Here is an 18,238-nt window from a genome sequence, read left to right as displayed (position 1 = left end):
CAAACTCCCCTCCCCTCCAGGCTGTCACAGAACACTGAGCAGAGTTCCCTGTGCTATACAGTAGGTCCTTGTTAGTTATCTCTTTTAAATACACCAGTGTGTATATGCCCATCCCACACTCCCTAACTATCCCTTCCACCTATCCTTCTCTTTGGCAACCATGAGTTCGTTTTCTAAGTCTGTGAGTCTCTGTTTTGTAAGGAACTCTACTTGTACCATTTCTTTTTAGATTCCATATATAAGGGATGTCATACAATATTTCTCTTTCTCTGTCTTACTCCATTCACTATGACAATCTCTATGTCCACCCATGTTGCTGCAAATGGCATTATTTCAGTCTTTCTAATCGCTAGTCAGTCTGTATACTTTGTATTTCCTTCAGTCCAGTGACAGGCAAACAGAACTGCCTAGCTCTCTAAGCCAAGAAGGAAAGCAGCAGCCTATTTACTTGTCTTGGGCTCCTGTGAGCTGTTAAACTGGAAAGTGAACTCTGATTTTAGAGACCTTGTTTGTAGGGACCTGAAATCAACACTCTTCGGCTGATGAGGACAACTAAAACCAATGAAACTGGAGTTTGTAAAAGAAATACAACCAGCTATGATAAGCTCAGTGATTACCAGGTAAGTGATCAATGAGTCACTCTTTAGTGGGGAAAAAAAAATCATTTATTTGCCACACTGGAACTCAAAACTCAAGCCATTTTGAGGTTAACATCTGTGTAGCTCAGGAAAGACAGGACTGGACCAGGAGACAGGGTGGCTGAGCATGCACGTTATCCACCACTAAAGAGCTCCACGACCTGTGATGGCTTCCTGTCCCCTCATCCACAACTAGGTTTGGGTGATGGAAAATCCTTTACATCATGAGGCTTCTGTGACCTAGAGCTCTAGCCAAAGCTTGGCTCTTGACAGTGCCCATTCAAGAAATTATCTGGGAAAAAAGTTTTTTTTAGCACAATCAGCCTGATATGGATGGGCTTGTGGAATGTTCTCTTCCTCGGCCGTAGGCTGGGAGTTGTTGAGAAGGAAGTACTGGGTCACTTTGGTTAGGGTATAAGTTTCACACTGGCCAGACACAGAGGAGCAGAGAGCAGGGAGCTATGTGTTCAGTGCTCTTGCAGACAGTGCAAGTGGAAGACAAGTCACTTGGACTGCAGTTATGTGTCATCTTCAGGAACACCACAAAAACAAGAGAAAAAAGAACCACCTGAGTAGGTCCAGAAGGCTAACACACCGCAGCCTACCTCACCTGTAAGGGAGGTAGAAAGAGGTCAAAATCATGGCCAGTGGCTCTGGAGGCTACATCCTGAACATGGCGTTCAGCCACCTAGATGATTAATGTCACTGGTAATGGATATTTTGACAACAGAGTGTGCTGGTGAATGCCTCATATGTTTACACTGTTTAGACTGTGAAAGCTGTGAGGACAATTCAAGAAAACTGAGCAACAATCACTTCCACATGCAACTCATCTAAAACTTGGTGAATGCAACTCTAAAAGAAGTGTGAAGTTCTTCCCTTAGATGTAGGAATAAAATGAGGGTAGGATATTAAAAAGCTGTTAACCTATATCAAACTGCCTGTGGGTATTTCTTGTAAAAATCTGCAGTAACAGAAATATCACTGTTACAGTATCCCATGAATTTGTAATGGGATTGACATGTTTCTCCCATTTGACAGCTGTATAACCCTATTTGTGCTCCACTGTGTCCCAAGGGCACTTAGCACATTGTAGGCATTCTGAGTTTGCTGAATGACTAGTTTTGATTGTGCTTAGTCTTTTTTTGAAATGACTTTTATTTAGGGAAATAAGGGAAACTCTGGAGGAAAAAAAAATCAATGTTTCAACTTGGGAGTGTGAGTCAATTTCAGAGCCAAGATGACATGAATTAAGGAACCATCACCAACAACTAATTATTCCCTCTATCTAGAGACAAATTAGCCAAGGAAGAAACAGAATAGCCCTTGAATGATGAGCTAGAAACATTTAAACTCTAAGGAGATGGCAATAACCACATTGTGCTTTCACCCTTTACATTAGTAGCACATCAATTTTAGATGTCTGGGTTATTTTTTCCTCCATGTATGAATGAAGCAAAGTCAAACATAGGCAGATATTCTATTAAAACTACTAGGAATGAACAGAGGTGTCTATAATAATCTCACACTCTCAATTATTTTAGGGCAACTTCATACATGAAGTGCTTTGATTTCAAATCTCTGTCCACTCCAAGCTGTTCCTTCTTTCTCTCCTCAGTAAAGAGCATCTCTATCCAAGAGCTCCAGGAAAAAAAAAAAAATCAAGTCTCATCTGTGACCCATCTCTCCCCCTCACCCCAGTACTCTCTCTGCTCCCCTGATATCCAATTCATCAGCAAGTTCTGGCCCTTTCTCCTCACCTTCGCTACAACCACTGTTGATCAAGTCATCGTCCTCTCTCTCTCAGGATGCCCAGGGTGGTCTCCACGCTGGTCTCTTTGCGTCCACACTTACACCTTTCCTATCCACTCTCCACACAGCAGTCAGGGAGTTGTTTCTAAACTGCAAGTCAGACCCTGTTATCCTCTATCAGCTCACTTAAAGCCTTCTCATGGCTCCTTGTGACACTAAGAACAACATCCAAACTCCTAACTGACCAACAAGGCCCTATCCACTTTCCAGATTTCAATTCCAACTGAAAGCCTTTATCAGGTTGTAAGAAACAACCCTTCTTTTACGTTGTTTTTGACATGCTGGCCTTCTTTCTGATCCAGGAATTGGCCAAGCTTATACCCACTCAGGGCCTTTGCACATGCTACTTTCTTTTCCTCAAACATTCTTCCCCCAGATATTTGTATGGCTGGCCCCTTTTGACCTCCGGGACATCAGAAAAAGTGTCACATCCTCAAAGAGGCCTTCTCTGGCCTTCTAATCTAAAGGAAGCCTTTCTCCGTATACTCTACCATATCACTGGGTTTTTTTTTTCTGCATGGAACTTATCCATATCTGAAATTAGCTAATATTTCTCTGTTGTTATTGGTGGTCTCAAATGCACCAAAAGCAAAGAGAAAAGGGACCTGATCTTCCTGTTTATTGTTGCATCCTCAGTTCTTGAAGAAATGCTTGCCATTGCACAGGCACTCGAGTATGTGCTGAATGAACGAATGAATTTAACTGAGATAATCACAGAGAGAGTAAAACATTAAAAATACCTTTTATGTTGGAAATATCAATATTGAGCTGCCCGAGTTTCTCACACGTTTTCTCTATACACTCATAGACAGACTGCAGAATTTCCTTAGGGTCCTGCTCCACCCACCTTCAAACAAAAGAAAGTATTTTGGTTAGTCCACAAACAAGCAAGACAGATATAATTTATTTCTCTAGAGATGTTCACTTATGAGGGTGTGGCTGAATAAACTGAAGAAAATTAGATAAGCAAAGCATAGCCAATATTCTAAAGCAATGACTTAAAGAAAGGCCAATTTCCCTTACATTTTTATTATTCTTCATACAGTAATTAACCATTTCAAAGGAGGTAATACTAGGCCACAAACAGCAGATATTCTACCTGTTTTAAAATCATTTTTTCAAATCCAGTAAGAAATAAGTTCCCCAATTCTTTATATCTTGTAGGTCTGATGAAATCTGATAGTATTCACGTTTCACTAGTCATTAGTCATTTTTAAACAGACTAAATATAGATATTATTCTTTTGACACACTGACTGATTTCCTTGCTTATATATTTGTTTGTTTGTTTATTTATGAAGCACAACAAATTCTAAAGTCAAAGAAGTATATTAATCACTTTTGTCATGATTTTTCCTAAAATGTTTTGTTAGAAAGTAGGGAAAAAATTTTTAATTCCTTTCAAGAACTATTTCATGTAGACAAGTGATTGGTCCAAGTTTTCAGACCAAATCCCAGTGCAATTGTACATAAGGTACAAGGACCTCAGAAGGATGAATGGCTCATAATAAATGACAAGGGTGAATATCTGGGAGAAACAAATGGCATACCTTATCTATGGAAAAGTAGAAATGACACAAGTTAAAAGACTCCTATGCTATGATCTGGATGTAGCAAGGGAATGCCAAATGCCTTTCTTCTCAGCCTTCCTCCAGGTCTGCCCAGCTTTCGCCCAGGCCTGCCCAGCTTTCCCAAGCTATGAATTCTGTCTCTAAATTTTCTCTTTCCAAAAACCCGATCTCCTTCCACATATTTCTAATTTCTATCCTTCCAAGACTAACTATCCTCTCTCTTAAACTGCAATGGGATCAGGTCTATGGACAGTCATTCCAATGCTAGTAACATGTCAATAACTTTTATTATTAAACAAAGGAATTCCCTGAAACAGAGGAGAACATTTTTAATGGAAAATCTGGTAAGGTACTGCTTTTCCTCTTTCTTAAATTGAAGTAAACTTTACAATATAATGAACAAATCTAAAGCACACACATTTGTTGAGTTTCAACAAATGCATATACCAATCTAACCCACATCCAGATGTAGACTATTTCCATTGCACCAGAAAAGTTCTTTCATGCGTTCAAGTCAATCACACACTCACAGGCAACCACTTTCGGGATTCCTATCATTCTAATCAGTTCAGCATTTTCTTAAATTTTAGATAGTCATATAGGATGTAGTCTCCTACGCCTAGCTTTTTTTCATTTTCCATGATATCAGAGATTCAACCATGTTGTTGCATGTATCAGGCCACTGTTTTAAACCTGATGAACAGTATTTGTTATTGTTTACTGATGAATAGTATATTCATTGTTTACTGATGGAAAACATTTGAGGGGTTTCCAGTTTTATTATGAACAGAGCTACTATAAGCATTCATGTAGATAAGTCTTTCTATAGGCATATGCTTTCACTTCTCTTGGATGAATTCCTAAGAGTGGAATGCAGCAGATATATGATTCATTTGATAAGAAACTGCCACATAGTTTTTCAAAGTGGTTGTGTCATAAATATCAATTTTTGAACACTGTACAGTACATGTACATGTACTATATAGCGCATATATATTAGTAATACCACAATTACTACATATGAACATTATTTCCCAAAAGGATGATTTAGTAGCAGATGTTAAGATATATGAATTAAAAAAAAAAAAACATTTCTTTATTTAAGGAAAAAACCCTCACGTGCAAATCAGGAGAGAAGCAGCTTGACAATAATGAAGATATAAAACTAAATGACTTCAAAGTCAATATGGACTTTCTGATATCTAATACACCTTTGCTTTATTACTTTACTACTCCTTTTCTGTCCCTGAATTTCTAAGCCATCAGTCAGTTACACTTTTGCTGACCTACCAAGTTAGTGCTTCTTTTTTTAATATATATATATTTACTTATTTATTTATTCTTTTTGCTAAGCCAAGCCTGAGTTATGGCACATGGGCTCAGCTGCTCCTTGGCAAGTCAGATCTTAGTTCCCTGACCAGGGATAGAAACCAAGTTCCCTACACTGCAAGGCCGATTCTTTACCACTGGACCATCTGGGAAGTCCCAAGTTACTGCTTCTTTTCTTGACTAATACCTATTACTTGTCTTCTCAGGAGGGTGTTTGGTCAAGTTTACTTTACAGAGACATAGGGCAGGTGGGTTGAGATGGACTAATAAATATGAGGTATCTTTACATATTAAATTAGGAAACATACCCTTCTCTTGGAAACTCTTGTTTTATTTCCACTTGATGATGACTAAGTAGTTCGGCTGTTTTTGAATTGAAAACCTGAAAAATATATTGCAAGAGTAGAGTAAAAAATGCAGGTAGACAGCAAAGATGTTCAAAAGTTATTTGGCAACTGAAGTTCTTATTCACTGATAGAAAAATCATTTCAGAGGAAATGCCTAACAATGCTCTCTTCAGATAGAATCATGCAAGTTATAAGGTAGCTTCAGAAATAACTTCTTTTTAGATAAATGAAAATCTGTTAAAGATAAAGCTGAAGAGGCAATTCTTCATTCTTTAAAAAAATGGTTCCAGATGTAGGAAATTTAATACATCAACCGGTGAATAGTATGGATTTCGTTTAGAGATTAGGAAAACCAAAAATAAAAGAGCTGGATCAGTGCTGATAGTGATAGTGTCAGGTTCCATTCTGCATCCATCTCGCATGTAGAAACAGGAATCATAGATGCCCAGGCAGGAAAGCATCCTGTGTAAATTCCTTTGAAGGAAAGTGTAACAATGCATCTCACTCTTATGAGAGCCAAGGAGAGTCGTTATCAGGAAGGAGAGAAGAGGACCGACCGTGGCATCAAGCTGAGTGCTCTCTGTGACATGAATTGGTGACCCTTGATTATAAAACATTAAAACCTGTGGAGGAAAGCTACCAAAGAATAAGTGCAGTACTAGCCTCTGCAATTTTAACACCATTAAAATAACGCTTCCTAAAAACCTAACAACTTCTTTTCCAAATATTATTTTTCACCTGGGTATATCTATATTTAAGTATTACATGACTTAGCCTTTCAGAGTTAAGAGTTCATTTTTTAATTAAAATTAACTTCCCCAATCACTCTAATTGCAGCAGTAAAGTCACCTCCAATTAAGAAAGTGTTTCCAGGCCTAGGTTTCCTGTGGGAGAAAATTCCTCGCTGAAGACAGACTCAGAAAGACAAAGTAATAAGGGGAAACATATGGTGAGTCTTGTTGCTGCTCACCTCCTTACTCACCACACACATCATCTTTTGGGGAGGAAGTGATAAACTAATGAAAGCAAGAAGGAAAATTCTCAAGTCCTCTGAGGAGATAAAATATCTCACAAGTCAAAGGTTAACCTGACACATCATAAATAAAAGGCAGTTGGCAGAAACCCGGTGTAATATACCAGTAATTTACAAGTTTAGCATTAGTGTAAGTTTCTAGGATGTCCACTCCATTTGTCCCATTTTATTTTCTAAAGTTTCTCTAGGGCCTGGGATAGTGCCTGGCCTAGGGTCAGTAATTAATAAATATTTGTTGAGTATCTAAAACACTGTGGTCTATCAGGTACTTATTAGGAGATACATTATTAAATCAAATGGGAAATGGTTAAATGGCAGAAACTCTAATAGGAAGCCATAGTTGTATGTTTCCTCATATTACTCCTGTTCCCAAAATCTGCTGCTGCTGCTGCTGCTAAGTCGCTTCAGTCGTGTCCGACTCTGTGAGACCCCACAGACGGCAGCCCACCAGGCTCCCCCGTCCCTGGGATTCTCCAGGCAAGAACACTGGAGTGGGTTGCCATTTCCTTCTTCAATGCATGAAAGTGAAAAGTGAAAATGAAGTCGTGCAGTCGTGTCCAGCTCTTCATGACCCCATGGACTGCAGCCTACCAGGCTCCTCCATCCATGGGATTTTCTAGGCAAGAGTACTGGAGTGGAGTGCCATTGCCTTCTCCATCCCAAAGTCTACAAGTTCCCACAGGACCCTGGAACAAGAAACAAGAAGGGTGGGATGGGAAGGGGGAGGGAGGCTTATGAGGGAGGGGATACACATATAATTATGGCTGATTCGAGTTGTTGTACAGCAGAAATCAATACAATATTGCAAAACAATTATCCTCCAAGGAAAATTTTTTTTAAAATAAGGTGTGAGTTTTTGGTGGATGGATTCATAAGACTTCGACAGTGGACCTAGGGAGCTATGAATGGAGTAGGCTTCCTCTTCCATCACCCCCTAGTTTTAAGTAGGCTAATGTCAGGACCCTTATGCACACACACAAAAACGGATTTAAAGGTTGTTGAAATAGGCACAGAAAAGGGAAGTAATTTGGCAAATCCTATCTGGCATATTAGAGCGTGATGTCTGATCACAGAACATGTGGATGTAAGAGGATGAAGTCTGGACCTCTCTACTTCTTTAGAGCTCTGACTCTGAGGAGAAAATGGACATCACCTTTAGGTGTTTAGGATCTGACCCCGTGCACCACTCCCCAGTGTATGGGACAAGTTTTAGATTTACTATTTTAGAATCTGCAACTTGCTTCATGGATCATCATCCAACAAAAATATAATGCAAGTCACAAATGCAAGCCACATATAATTCATAACATAATTTTATAATTTAAAATTTTCTCACAAAAAAACAGTAAAAAAAAAAAAAAGCTGGTAAAATAATCTTAACATTTTTAAACCAATAAATCTAAAATCATTTCAACAGGTGATCAATACAAAATTGATTAGCTTGTCTACTTTTTTAGTACTAAGTCTTTGAAATCTGGTATAGACTTTATACTTCTGGTCCAACTCAATTCAGACTAACCACATTCAAAGTGATCAATAGCCACCTAAGACCAGTGGCTGCCATATTGGACAGTGAAGTTATGGAGTAGTACTTTTCTCATATACCTAGTTCATGTGAGGAATTGTAATGAAGCCTCCTGATTATCCATTTGTCTGCAGGTGGACAAGTATCCAAAGTAAGCTAAGGATGTTTCCATAAGACTCTATGGCTGATGGGTGAAAGTGAAGTCGCTCAGTCGTGTCCGACTCTTTGCAACCCCATGGACAGTAGCCTGCACCAGGCTCCTCCATCCATGGGATTTTGTAGGCAGGAGTACTGGAGTGGGTTGCCATTTCCTTCTCCAGGGAATCTTCCCAACCCAGGGATCGAACCCAGGTCTCCCGCATTGTAGACAGATGCTTTACCATCTGAGCCACCAGGGAAGTAGGTAACTCCAATGACAACACATTACCCAGGAGCAAAAATGCTAGTCTGTTCTTTTCAGGTAGATTTCAAAAGATGGCAATGGCTATACAATTTGCTTTATAAAATGAGTAGCATGGTCATTCGTGTAAAAACGATGGCAAAGGAGAAACACCCCTGAGTTACAGATGCTCCTCATCTTTTTCACCCTTTTCAAGTTTGAAACTCATTTTAAAGATCAGTCCAAACTGCAGATGCACAATGGCACAGAACAGAAACTCTTTTAAAAAATTCATTTTAAGAAAATTCATTTAAAGGAATACACAAGAGTTTATGGGATCTGGAAGAGATCTGGGCCAGTGTTCAGCATCCTCCCCGCATCTCTAGGACCTTTCAGAAGCCGGGAGGGAGGGAGGGACAGAGAGTTTTAGCTCAGTCTCTGGACCACACCCTACCTTAGATTTCATATTTTATTGACTTCAGCTTCCAGATTTAAACTCTTCTAGAAGTGCGCTTAACCATGGAGTTCCAAGGCAGAAAGCAAAATGACAATACAAGCTGAAACCCATGGACCTAATGGAAATGCTCTCTTACTTACCAAGTAAGCTCCAAGAGATGGGATGGAACTGACAAAACAGGGCTAAGCTCTAGGTTTTCTAAATACCAGAGCTTTTCCAGTACAAAATCATACCAGGACTAATTGTGATGTTTTCATCCATTAAGTGGCAGCAAATAGGAAGAGGTTTTCTAACATAGGGCTGCCTATGCTATCAAGAGGAGGAAGGACATCTAACCCAGATTTGGGGGGAGTCAGAGAGGGGCTCTCAGAAGATGTAATTTGCAGACGAAGACTGGGAACAGTGGGGAAGGTAGGCTGAGGCAGGCAAAGCAGCTGAGGATGTATGTGTCTGCAGTGATCCATGTAAGATGCCTAGAGGTGTCTTGGCAGCCGTGGGTACTGAATGAAGTGCGTTGCTGAGATATTCAGTTTAGGAGGTATAAGTATTTAGATGCATCAAGGGCTTGGATAGGGAGGAATGACAAAAAAGGAGGAATACTCAAGGATGACAAGTTACAGGTTCCAAGTTAAGAGTAGGCAGTGTTTTGCTATATTCAAATGGATAACAAGGACCTACTTACAGCACAGGGCACTGTGCTCAATGTTATGTGGCAGCCTGGATGAGAGGGTAGTTTGGGCGAGAATGAATACATGTAGTATATGTATGGCTGAGTCCCTTCGCTGTTCACCTGAAACTACCACAACATTGTTAATTGGCTATACCTCAATATAAAATAAAAAGTTAAAAAAAAAGAGTAGGCAATGTTACAAAACAAAAGTATGGGAAGGAGCAGTAATTACAGTATGAAAAGGGGTAAAGAGATTGCCAGTTTCACTCTAAACAACCTCTGTTTGAGTGAAGACACCAGCAGTCAGTTGCTAATGTTTGAGGACATAGCTGAAAGAAAGAGATCCATTAAGGGGAGAAACTTGGAACTAGTAGATAAATAAGTTCTGGAGAGCTGATGCACAGCAGAGTGATTAGAGTCAATGGTAATGTACCAGAAACTTCAAAGTTGCTAAGAGACTCGATCTTAATGGTTTCCACCAAAAAAAAAATGAGTGAGAATTATGTGACAAGGCAGAGCTACGGAGATAATGCTACAGTGGTAATCATATGGCAATATACAAATATATCAAACAACACAGTGTACATCTTAAACTTAAACGACCTTCTGTGTCAACCATATGTCTATTAAAAAAGAGAGAGAGAGAGTTTTAGAACTGCATGTGAGCCAGAAAGGCAGTTGAGAGCCTCATGCTTGATGTCATATGAAGGAAGAGCTAGGGCTGGGGGTCAAGCTCAGACCTGTCCATATCAGTTTTTTGGTTGTGTTTTTTTGTCTTTTTTTGACCATGCAGCACAGCATGTGGGATCTTCCTTGACCAAGAACAGAGATTGAACAGGTGCCCCCTGCAGTGGGAGCATGGAGTCTTAACCACTGACATGTGTGCTAAGTCGCTTCAGTTGCGTCAGACTCTTTGCGACCCCATGGACTGTAGCCCCTCCAGGCTCCTCTGTCTGTGGGGATTCTCCAGGCAAGAATACTGGAGTGGGTTGCCATACCCTCCTCTAGGGGATCTTCCCGACCTAGGGATAGAACCTGTGTCTCTTATGTCTCCTGCATTGGCAGGTTCTTTACCACTAGTGCCACCTGGGAAGACCTTAACCCCTGGACCACCACGGAAGTCCCATGTCAGCTGTCTGACTTAAACTTTTCTAAGTTGCTGATTTTTCCATCTGCAAAGGACTAAGTAATGCATGAAAAGTATTTCATACAAGGTGAGCACATAACATGTATCCCAAAGATGTTACCATTACTGTTGTTATCAGCGCTACTATTTTGATTACTGTTCCTATTATTACTACTATCACCAGCACAGCAGATAGGTGATAAGAGTTCAGATTAAAAAATAAAATCGTGCATCGAACCTGGACTGGCGACGATGCACAATTTTTTTTTTTTTAATCTGAACTCTTACCACCTATCTGCCAGAGGGATGGTACGGGGAGGGAGGAGGGAGGAGGGTTCAGGATGGGGAACACGTGTATACCTGCGGTGGATTCATGTTGATATAAGGCAAAACCAATACAATATTGTAAGTTAAAAAATAAAATAAATTAAATGAAAAAAAAATCACCAGTTCTGTATTCATCTCTAAGCGCAAATCATGTCTCGGTTCCAGAGTTTGTTTTTGGTGGAGGAGGGCAATGAAAACCTGAAGAAACAAGTTCAGGTAGGAAAAGAAAAGTTCAGCATAGTGCTGGCACATAGTAGAAACCCAAAAGATGTTACCTCTACTGCTGTTGCTACGACTACTACTGCTGCCACTTACTACTACTATTTCTATTATAAGCAGGAGAGTTAGAAGTCATTAGTCTATATTCACCACTGTGCCTACATTATGATCAATTTCCAGATTTGGAAGAGGGGGACACTTAAAAACCTAAAACAAGGAAAATTACTTCTATAAGAACTGTTTAAAAAGAACTTTCTGAAACAATGCTCACCTTTTCTGTCTCAGCCAAAGGGGAGTAGTGGAGACACGAAATACAGTCCTTACTAAGTAACTGTCTTTAAGGCTTGCTTCAACCACCCTGTGACTAACTCAAGCATCCCATCCCCACGTGATTTCCCCTCTAGCCTACTCATGCCACACTCTACTGGGTAAGTAAGACATTTTTCAGGAATGCAAACTCCCTCTCTAAAACACCATGATATTATGTAAATCCGTAGCATCTAAAATAAAAATACTAACTACGAACATGTTACATTGCAAACTTGACCACAAATGGCATCATGGCATCTTCCCAAAGCCAGAGAAGTAAAGAAAACATAGCAAATGGCATATTTTTCTTTAAAAAGTGAGGTTATATTCAATAGCATATATTTATACATACCTCTAATATAACTATAGTTGTTAACTCCAACTTTTCCCAAGACCCCACAAGTTTTCCCTTTCTAGTCTTTCAGTCCAAGAGTTCTAGACAACACATCAAGCCCTGGAGGCCTCTCTCTACTGATGTCTATTCAAGTAACAAGCACCTCTGTTGCTGCTGTTGTTTAGTCGCTAAGTTGTGTCCAACACTTTGCGAACCTATGGACTCTATGTAGCCCCCACCAGGCTCCTCTGTACATGGGATTCTCTAGGCAAGAAACCTCGAGTGGGTTGCCATTTCCTCCTCCAGGGATCTCCCATGATCAAACCCATGTCTCTTGTGTCTCCTGCATTGGCAGGCAGATTCTTTACCACTGAGCCACCAGGGAAGCCCAAGGAGCACCTACCAGATGCCAAACGTTGTGTTAAGCTTTGGAGAGGGGGAAAAAAAGATACCACTCTGCCCCTCATGGAAGTCCAAACTGAAGGCTTTAAACATTTATGTTTATGAGACAAGAGGACAAGAGAGGGTGGCAGCCCTCTGATGAGATGTTCTTACCATTTCTGTAATGTGATGGGCAAGAAAGAAAACCAACTTAGTGGGGGTTGGAAAACACAGTTACATTTATTGTAAGAGGGGTCTCATTCCAGCTGTGGGCCAAATTCATTTTACCAAATACACTGTTCATTAGTTCCTGTCCCATAATGTGTGCTTAATATTTATGCGTTGAATACATAAATGAAAGAAAGCGGAAACCCATCCCTTAACCTTGAGATCTCTAAGTATGATGAGACAACCAGGGCCAAGGCAATGTTTCCTGCCAAAATAAGCATAGAGCTACAATTCAAGTCATTCTTCACAGATGCTGGCTATTGGAACAAAATGGTTACGCAACCATTATCCACGGTGCCTACACCTAAGCCCTGCCCAGGCCCCACTTAATCTGAGTCACAAGATGATCAAAACCAGCAGTACTTATTCAAAGGCAACCTTTAAAAAAAAAAACATATTGTGAAACCAGTGTGTAAGTCTGTTTTACTTGGTGAAGATTCATCTGTGACCATAATCAGAACTGGTAAGTGCCCAGCCTCCTATCTTCCCTCCACAGAAGGTCTTCCACATCCACGGTTCTGTTTCTACAGATTTGAGCAACTGCAGATCCAAAGTGTTTTCAAAAAAAAAATTCCAGAAAGTTCCAAAAAGCAAAACATGAAGTTACCCTGTGCCTGTCACCTATGTGCATGGCATCTACACTGTATTTACAACCTTACACAGTATTTACATTGTGTTAGGTATAAGTCATCTAGAGAGGATTTAAAGCATAAGGGAGAATGTGCCTAGATTATATGCAAGTGATATGCTATTTCATTATATAAGGGATGTGAGCATCCTATGATTTTAGTATCCATGGGGGACCTGGAACCAATCCCCTGGATACGGAGAAACAACTGTACTCAGAAAACTGGGGAACCTACTGAAGGCAGGAGGAGTTAGGAAGGTAGGCTTCTGACTGGGAGAGACCTGGATTTGAATCCCAGTTCCACCAGTCACTCTGCAACCTTGGGCACATTCCCCAACACGTTCTAATCACCTGTGTAATGGAGCTCAATAATACTACCTACATCACAGTTGCATGAGGATTAAATGAGATAATGTTGGGAAAGTCCTCAAAAAGTACCTGACACATCACAGGCACAACACAATCCAAGCCTTTGTTTTTTAATGTATTTTTAATTGGAGGATAATTGCTTTACAATGTTGTGTTGGTTTCTGCCATACATCAACACCAATCAGCCATCAATATACACACATCCCCTACATCTTGAGCTACCCTCCCACCTCCTACCCCATCCTACCCTTCTAGGTGGAGTCTTTTTTTAACAGTCAATCTAATGGGGAAACAACAAAGCTACCAAATTAAAGAAGGAAGTTGACTGTTTAAGCAGAAGCTTTTGACTTATAAAGAAACGGCCCCTCCTTCAAACCTGTTACACTAATTCTCTTTCCAAGAAGTTCCTACTCTGCAATCTGGGTAAACCCTTGCCAAGCCCAGCTCACTTTCCTATCAGACAAGTTGGAAATTTTCTTTTGGTGCAAAACATATGCCTAGGGTCCCCAGGTTAAGTCTTTGACTACTAGAGGAAGAAATGAAGACATTCTAAATTTGCAGCTCTACTACTAAAAGAGAAGCAATTAAGTAATCAGACAGAGAGGTTTAAGATGTTTTGACAAAATAAAAAGGAGAATCTGAATTCAAATTCAGTTGACCTATAAAAATCTTTTCAAGAAATATGTGTAAAGCACTCCCTGTAGAGAAGACAGGTGTTCATTTCTCATGTTGACCAAGATATTTTAAGGAATACAAAGATGAACAAGTCTCCAAAAGGAGATTCCTGCTTTAAGTTCAGCAGATAATATAATAACACAAAATAAAGCTGATAAGAGCTATTAACAGAGACATAAAAAGAATGCTCTAGGAAGGGGGAGAAATTCTGAGAAAGGGTTTGAGCAAAGACTTCCACCAAGAGATGGTAACTGAGCCACTATTTGGAGGAAGAACAGAATTTCAAGGAGCAGATATGGGAAAATGGGGAGGAGGCATTTCCCTTGGATGAGAGAACGTGAATAAACAAATCTTGTGTCCTTTATGGGGGAAAAAATGTAACTGGCATAGAAAAAGGGACAGGGAAGCTCAGTGAGGTGATTGGTCCTGTGAACACTGAATGAGACATGCAAATGCAATGAATAATGGCCAGGAAATTATTTTAATACTTTTCACTTTATAAGCTTCCTTATGACAGTTCTTATTTGTTGTATTCTTTCCTGAGAAGATAAGCAATTATTTCTGAGTCATAATTACGATGTGGAACAATATGACTGGTACAACCCCTGGGGATCACTTTGTGACTGAAGCACTTGTTCAGCAAATCTATTATCTGAAATTTGCAGACAGTGGTTTAGCAACTTCTTTCCTTATAACCAAGGGAGAAAAAAAAAAAAAAAAAAAACCTTTCTAAACCATTGCCAGATTTTTCTCTACTTCACCCAGAATTTCTTCACACAAGTAGTCTTCTATCTACCTCTGAAGCTTTCTTGAAGAGTTGTTTCTCAAGGAGCAGGAAACTTTACTGATCAACTTTTAAACATCACTCTGTAAGCGGGATGGGAGCCTTCTGAATGTGCACCTTAGCTTACTCATTGAGATCAAGCCACAGTAAACAGCAGCCGACTTCTTAAAGGCTCCTGCTATTCATGTCAATCGCTGAACAACCAACTATGATAATATAAAGTTGATTCATTCCTTCCCCACCAATGCAGAAAGACACTCCTCGGGCAACAGAATCTGAGGGGCCAGGAACAACCTGCAGTAGATAAAGAAAACTGCTGGGCTACATGCATGGCAACAGTGTTAGTCTCTAAGTTGTGTCCGACTCTGCGACCCCATGGACTGTAGCGCCTACCAGCCTCCTCCATCCATGGGATTCTCCAGGCAAGAATACATTCCCTTCTCCAGGGGATCTCCCCGACCCAGGGATTGAACCTGGGTCTCCCACATTGCAGGCAGATTCTTTACCATGTGAGCCTCCAGGGAAGCCCCATGTACAGCAACACTGACAAGTCAAAAGGAAGACCAGCACAGTCAGGCTGGCAACTCAAAAGGCAGCCTACAGAGTTAGGAAATATTTTACCCACTTTCACAGAGGGCAAAGGCTGTATCAACTTGGGAACAACTGCCATGTTTGGTTTGGCCCCTACAGTCCATTAGCAACTAGTTGCCAACATTTAAGGACAGGAAGATTTCACTGAAAACGCTTGACTACCAATTTTTCTTAAAGAATCTGAAGCTTGTGCAACATGAGGTGAGTGTTCCCGCCTGGCAGCTAGAGGCTGTCCCTTTAGTCTGAGTCCACTCTCCAGCCTTCCTCCTCCCTCTACCTGTCTGTCCCCTGCAGGCATTTGTGTGGGCAATTCTTGAATGTGGCTTCAAAACTCAACCCACAGTTAGTCAACACACATGTCTTAATGGTCTTTCTTAATCTGGGAAGATGGTAGTGATGACTGCATACTTTATTAATCAAATCTAGTTGGGTGAACTTTCTTACTTATGATTCAGGGTTACTTTATAAATATTTATATGAAAATAAGACAAAGTAAAACCTGCCCTGTCTGATCAAAAGATAAACAATGTAAGAAACAGGAGAATTAGGTCTTGGCAGCTCAAACCAGCATAAGTCATTAAATAAGAACCAAGCTAAAACTGGACTGAAAGCTTCTGACTTTAGACAAGAGAGATGAGTATCAAAATGAAGGTACAGATGCAGGTTTTAGTCAAGTGGTCAACTAAATAGAGTTCTGAAAAATATATATATAAGGTATATACAATGTATACATACATATACATACTAAAGAAGACATCAAAACATGAATTGAGACAAAGAAGTGAAGAGAGAGCTAAGCAATCATTAAATATTTATATCAACTTGCCAGGTTAGTCAAATGTCCATTGTAAGAATGAGCTCTTAACCAATAACAGTTTATTTCAATTACTTTTAAATGATCTTACTGAACTCAGTACTAGATTACTTTAAGAGCAAGTTTCCTAATGGCCCCAAACAAATCAATCAGCAGAGAGTCACTTAAATAGCACTCCATTATGGCAAAACTCTGCTGTCACACATGGCAAATAAAAAGAGAAACAATTTCCCTGTCACTTTATGTTGTGAAGTGCCGAGAGGACAGTCATCTTTGTAACAGGCAAAGTATCGGAACTGAAATTTATGAAGCTTCGAAATGAAATCAAGATTCCGGTAAAAACAGTGTAGTGTGACTTTTCCCTAATGTGTTCTGCCACTCGCCAGCCCCCTGAGCATTCTACCTTCTGCAATGTCTGTGGGAGACGATGACAAGGCATCATCACGCAAATACTATATTTGTTTGACTGCTCCACAGACGCTGTGTTAGGCTCCCACAGCCGTGACACAGCTTCCCCCCATCCAAGGACGTCCTGAGCCGGGCAGGCCAAATGCTTCTGGGGAAGACTGCAGCAGCGGTCAGTGTGGCCACCTGTCCCCAGCTGCAGGCGGGCCGCTCTGAACGGATGCTCGATGAGTCCTAGCTCCCTTCGGGGGAGGAATCCCCCCATCAGTAGGCGGCCGCGCTCCACCACCGAGGCCAGGGCTACTCAGCTCAGCCGCGGGGGTCGCGAGAGGCCGCGTTCCCCCAGGCCCGGGCGGGGCGGCTCCAGCGTGGCAAGTCCCACTACGGAACCCTTGGCCTCCTCCTCTTGCCCCGTAGCCGGGGCCCCGGGCCGTGGGAAGAACGGGATGGGGACGCGACACCCAGCCCCGGCGTTCCAAGGCTCCCGCCCCGGTTCAGCACCTTCTCAAGTGGCACCCACCCCGGGCTCACCAGAAAGCGCGTCGAGCTGGTGCCCTGGTCCACTGCTCCCACCAAGGGCCCCAACACTGCTTTCTTCGCGGATGCCATGAAACCAGCTTTGGGTTGGCGGGCGGTCTTGACCCGTTTCCCTGGTGACGGCGACGGGCGGGGAAGGGGCGTGCGGCTAGCCTGGAGGGCCTGCAGGCTGGCGGCAGTAGATGGCTCGGACCGCGCTTCGAGCGGCCCCTTTACCGGCGCGGAGCCTTCTCGCCCCGCCCCTCCGGCCCAGGCCCCGCCCCCAACCGCGTTCCCCACGACTTCGGGGGCGGGGTGAAGGGGGGGGCGCTGTCTGCCAGGCCGGCCAATGACCGAAAGCGGAAAGAGAAGGAACGTTCAGACAGTCTGAGGGAGCGTGACGTCATGGGGCGGGGCCTGGGCGCGGCGGAGGCGGTGTCCCGCGCGGCAGGTCACGTGGGCCCGGCGAGCCGGCAGCCAAGCCCGCCTGCAGCAGGGCCGCAGGGGGAAGCTGGTGCTGCCCATTGCAGGGAGCATCACTGGCCCACAGAAAGGGCACAAGCCCACCTACGCCCTGGGGCTTCAGCTCGCGGATGGGTTCCAAAATGCGGAACTGCTCGCTCCTCTGGTGGGCTGTGCAGAGCACGGCGTGAGTCACTCTTTGGACCGACCCCGCCGGGCCTTCCCGCGCTTCCGATGCCCCGCCCACTTACCCCTTCCTCGTCCCACTTAAGAATAATCTCCTTCACTGGGGCTGACCCTAGGTAGTGTC

At 42.0% G+C, this 18,238-nt stretch overlaps 1 protein-coding gene across 5 annotated transcripts in view; it reads right to left on the bottom strand.

Annotated features, from left to right (window-relative positions):
- The window catches only part of GK (glycerol kinase), a 76,750-nt gene extending 59,010 nt beyond the window's left edge, over nt 1–17,740 (bottom strand). For 3 of the 5 annotated variants that reach the window (XM_025277048.2, XM_025277046.2, XM_006056289.4), the window contains exons 1-3: nt 17,482–17,739; nt 5,658–5,731; nt 3,191–3,297 (exon numbers count right to left, since the gene is read on the bottom strand). In XM_025277048.2, coding sequence (XP_025132833.1) covers nt 3,191–3,297; nt 5,658–5,731; nt 17,482–17,559 — 259 coding nt within the window. In that variant the 5' untranslated portion in view covers nt 17,560–17,739. Of the gene's footprint in view, nt 1–3,190; nt 3,298–5,657; nt 5,732–17,481 lie in introns of all 5 variants that reach the window. The other 2 variants (XM_025277045.2, XM_006056290.4) reach the window with 2 other exon arrangements.
- Between the last annotated feature and the right edge of the window lie 498 nt (nt 17,741–18,238).

This window comes from Bubalus bubalis, chromosome X (assembly GCF_019923935.1).
Source record: "Bubalus bubalis isolate 160015118507 breed Murrah chromosome X, NDDB_SH_1, whole genome shotgun sequence".
NCBI classification, from domain to species: domain Eukaryota; kingdom Metazoa; phylum Chordata; class Mammalia; order Artiodactyla; family Bovidae; genus Bubalus; species Bubalus bubalis.
Note: the sequence above shows the minus strand (reverse complement) of the source record. Positions and strands in the feature narration are given on the sequence as shown.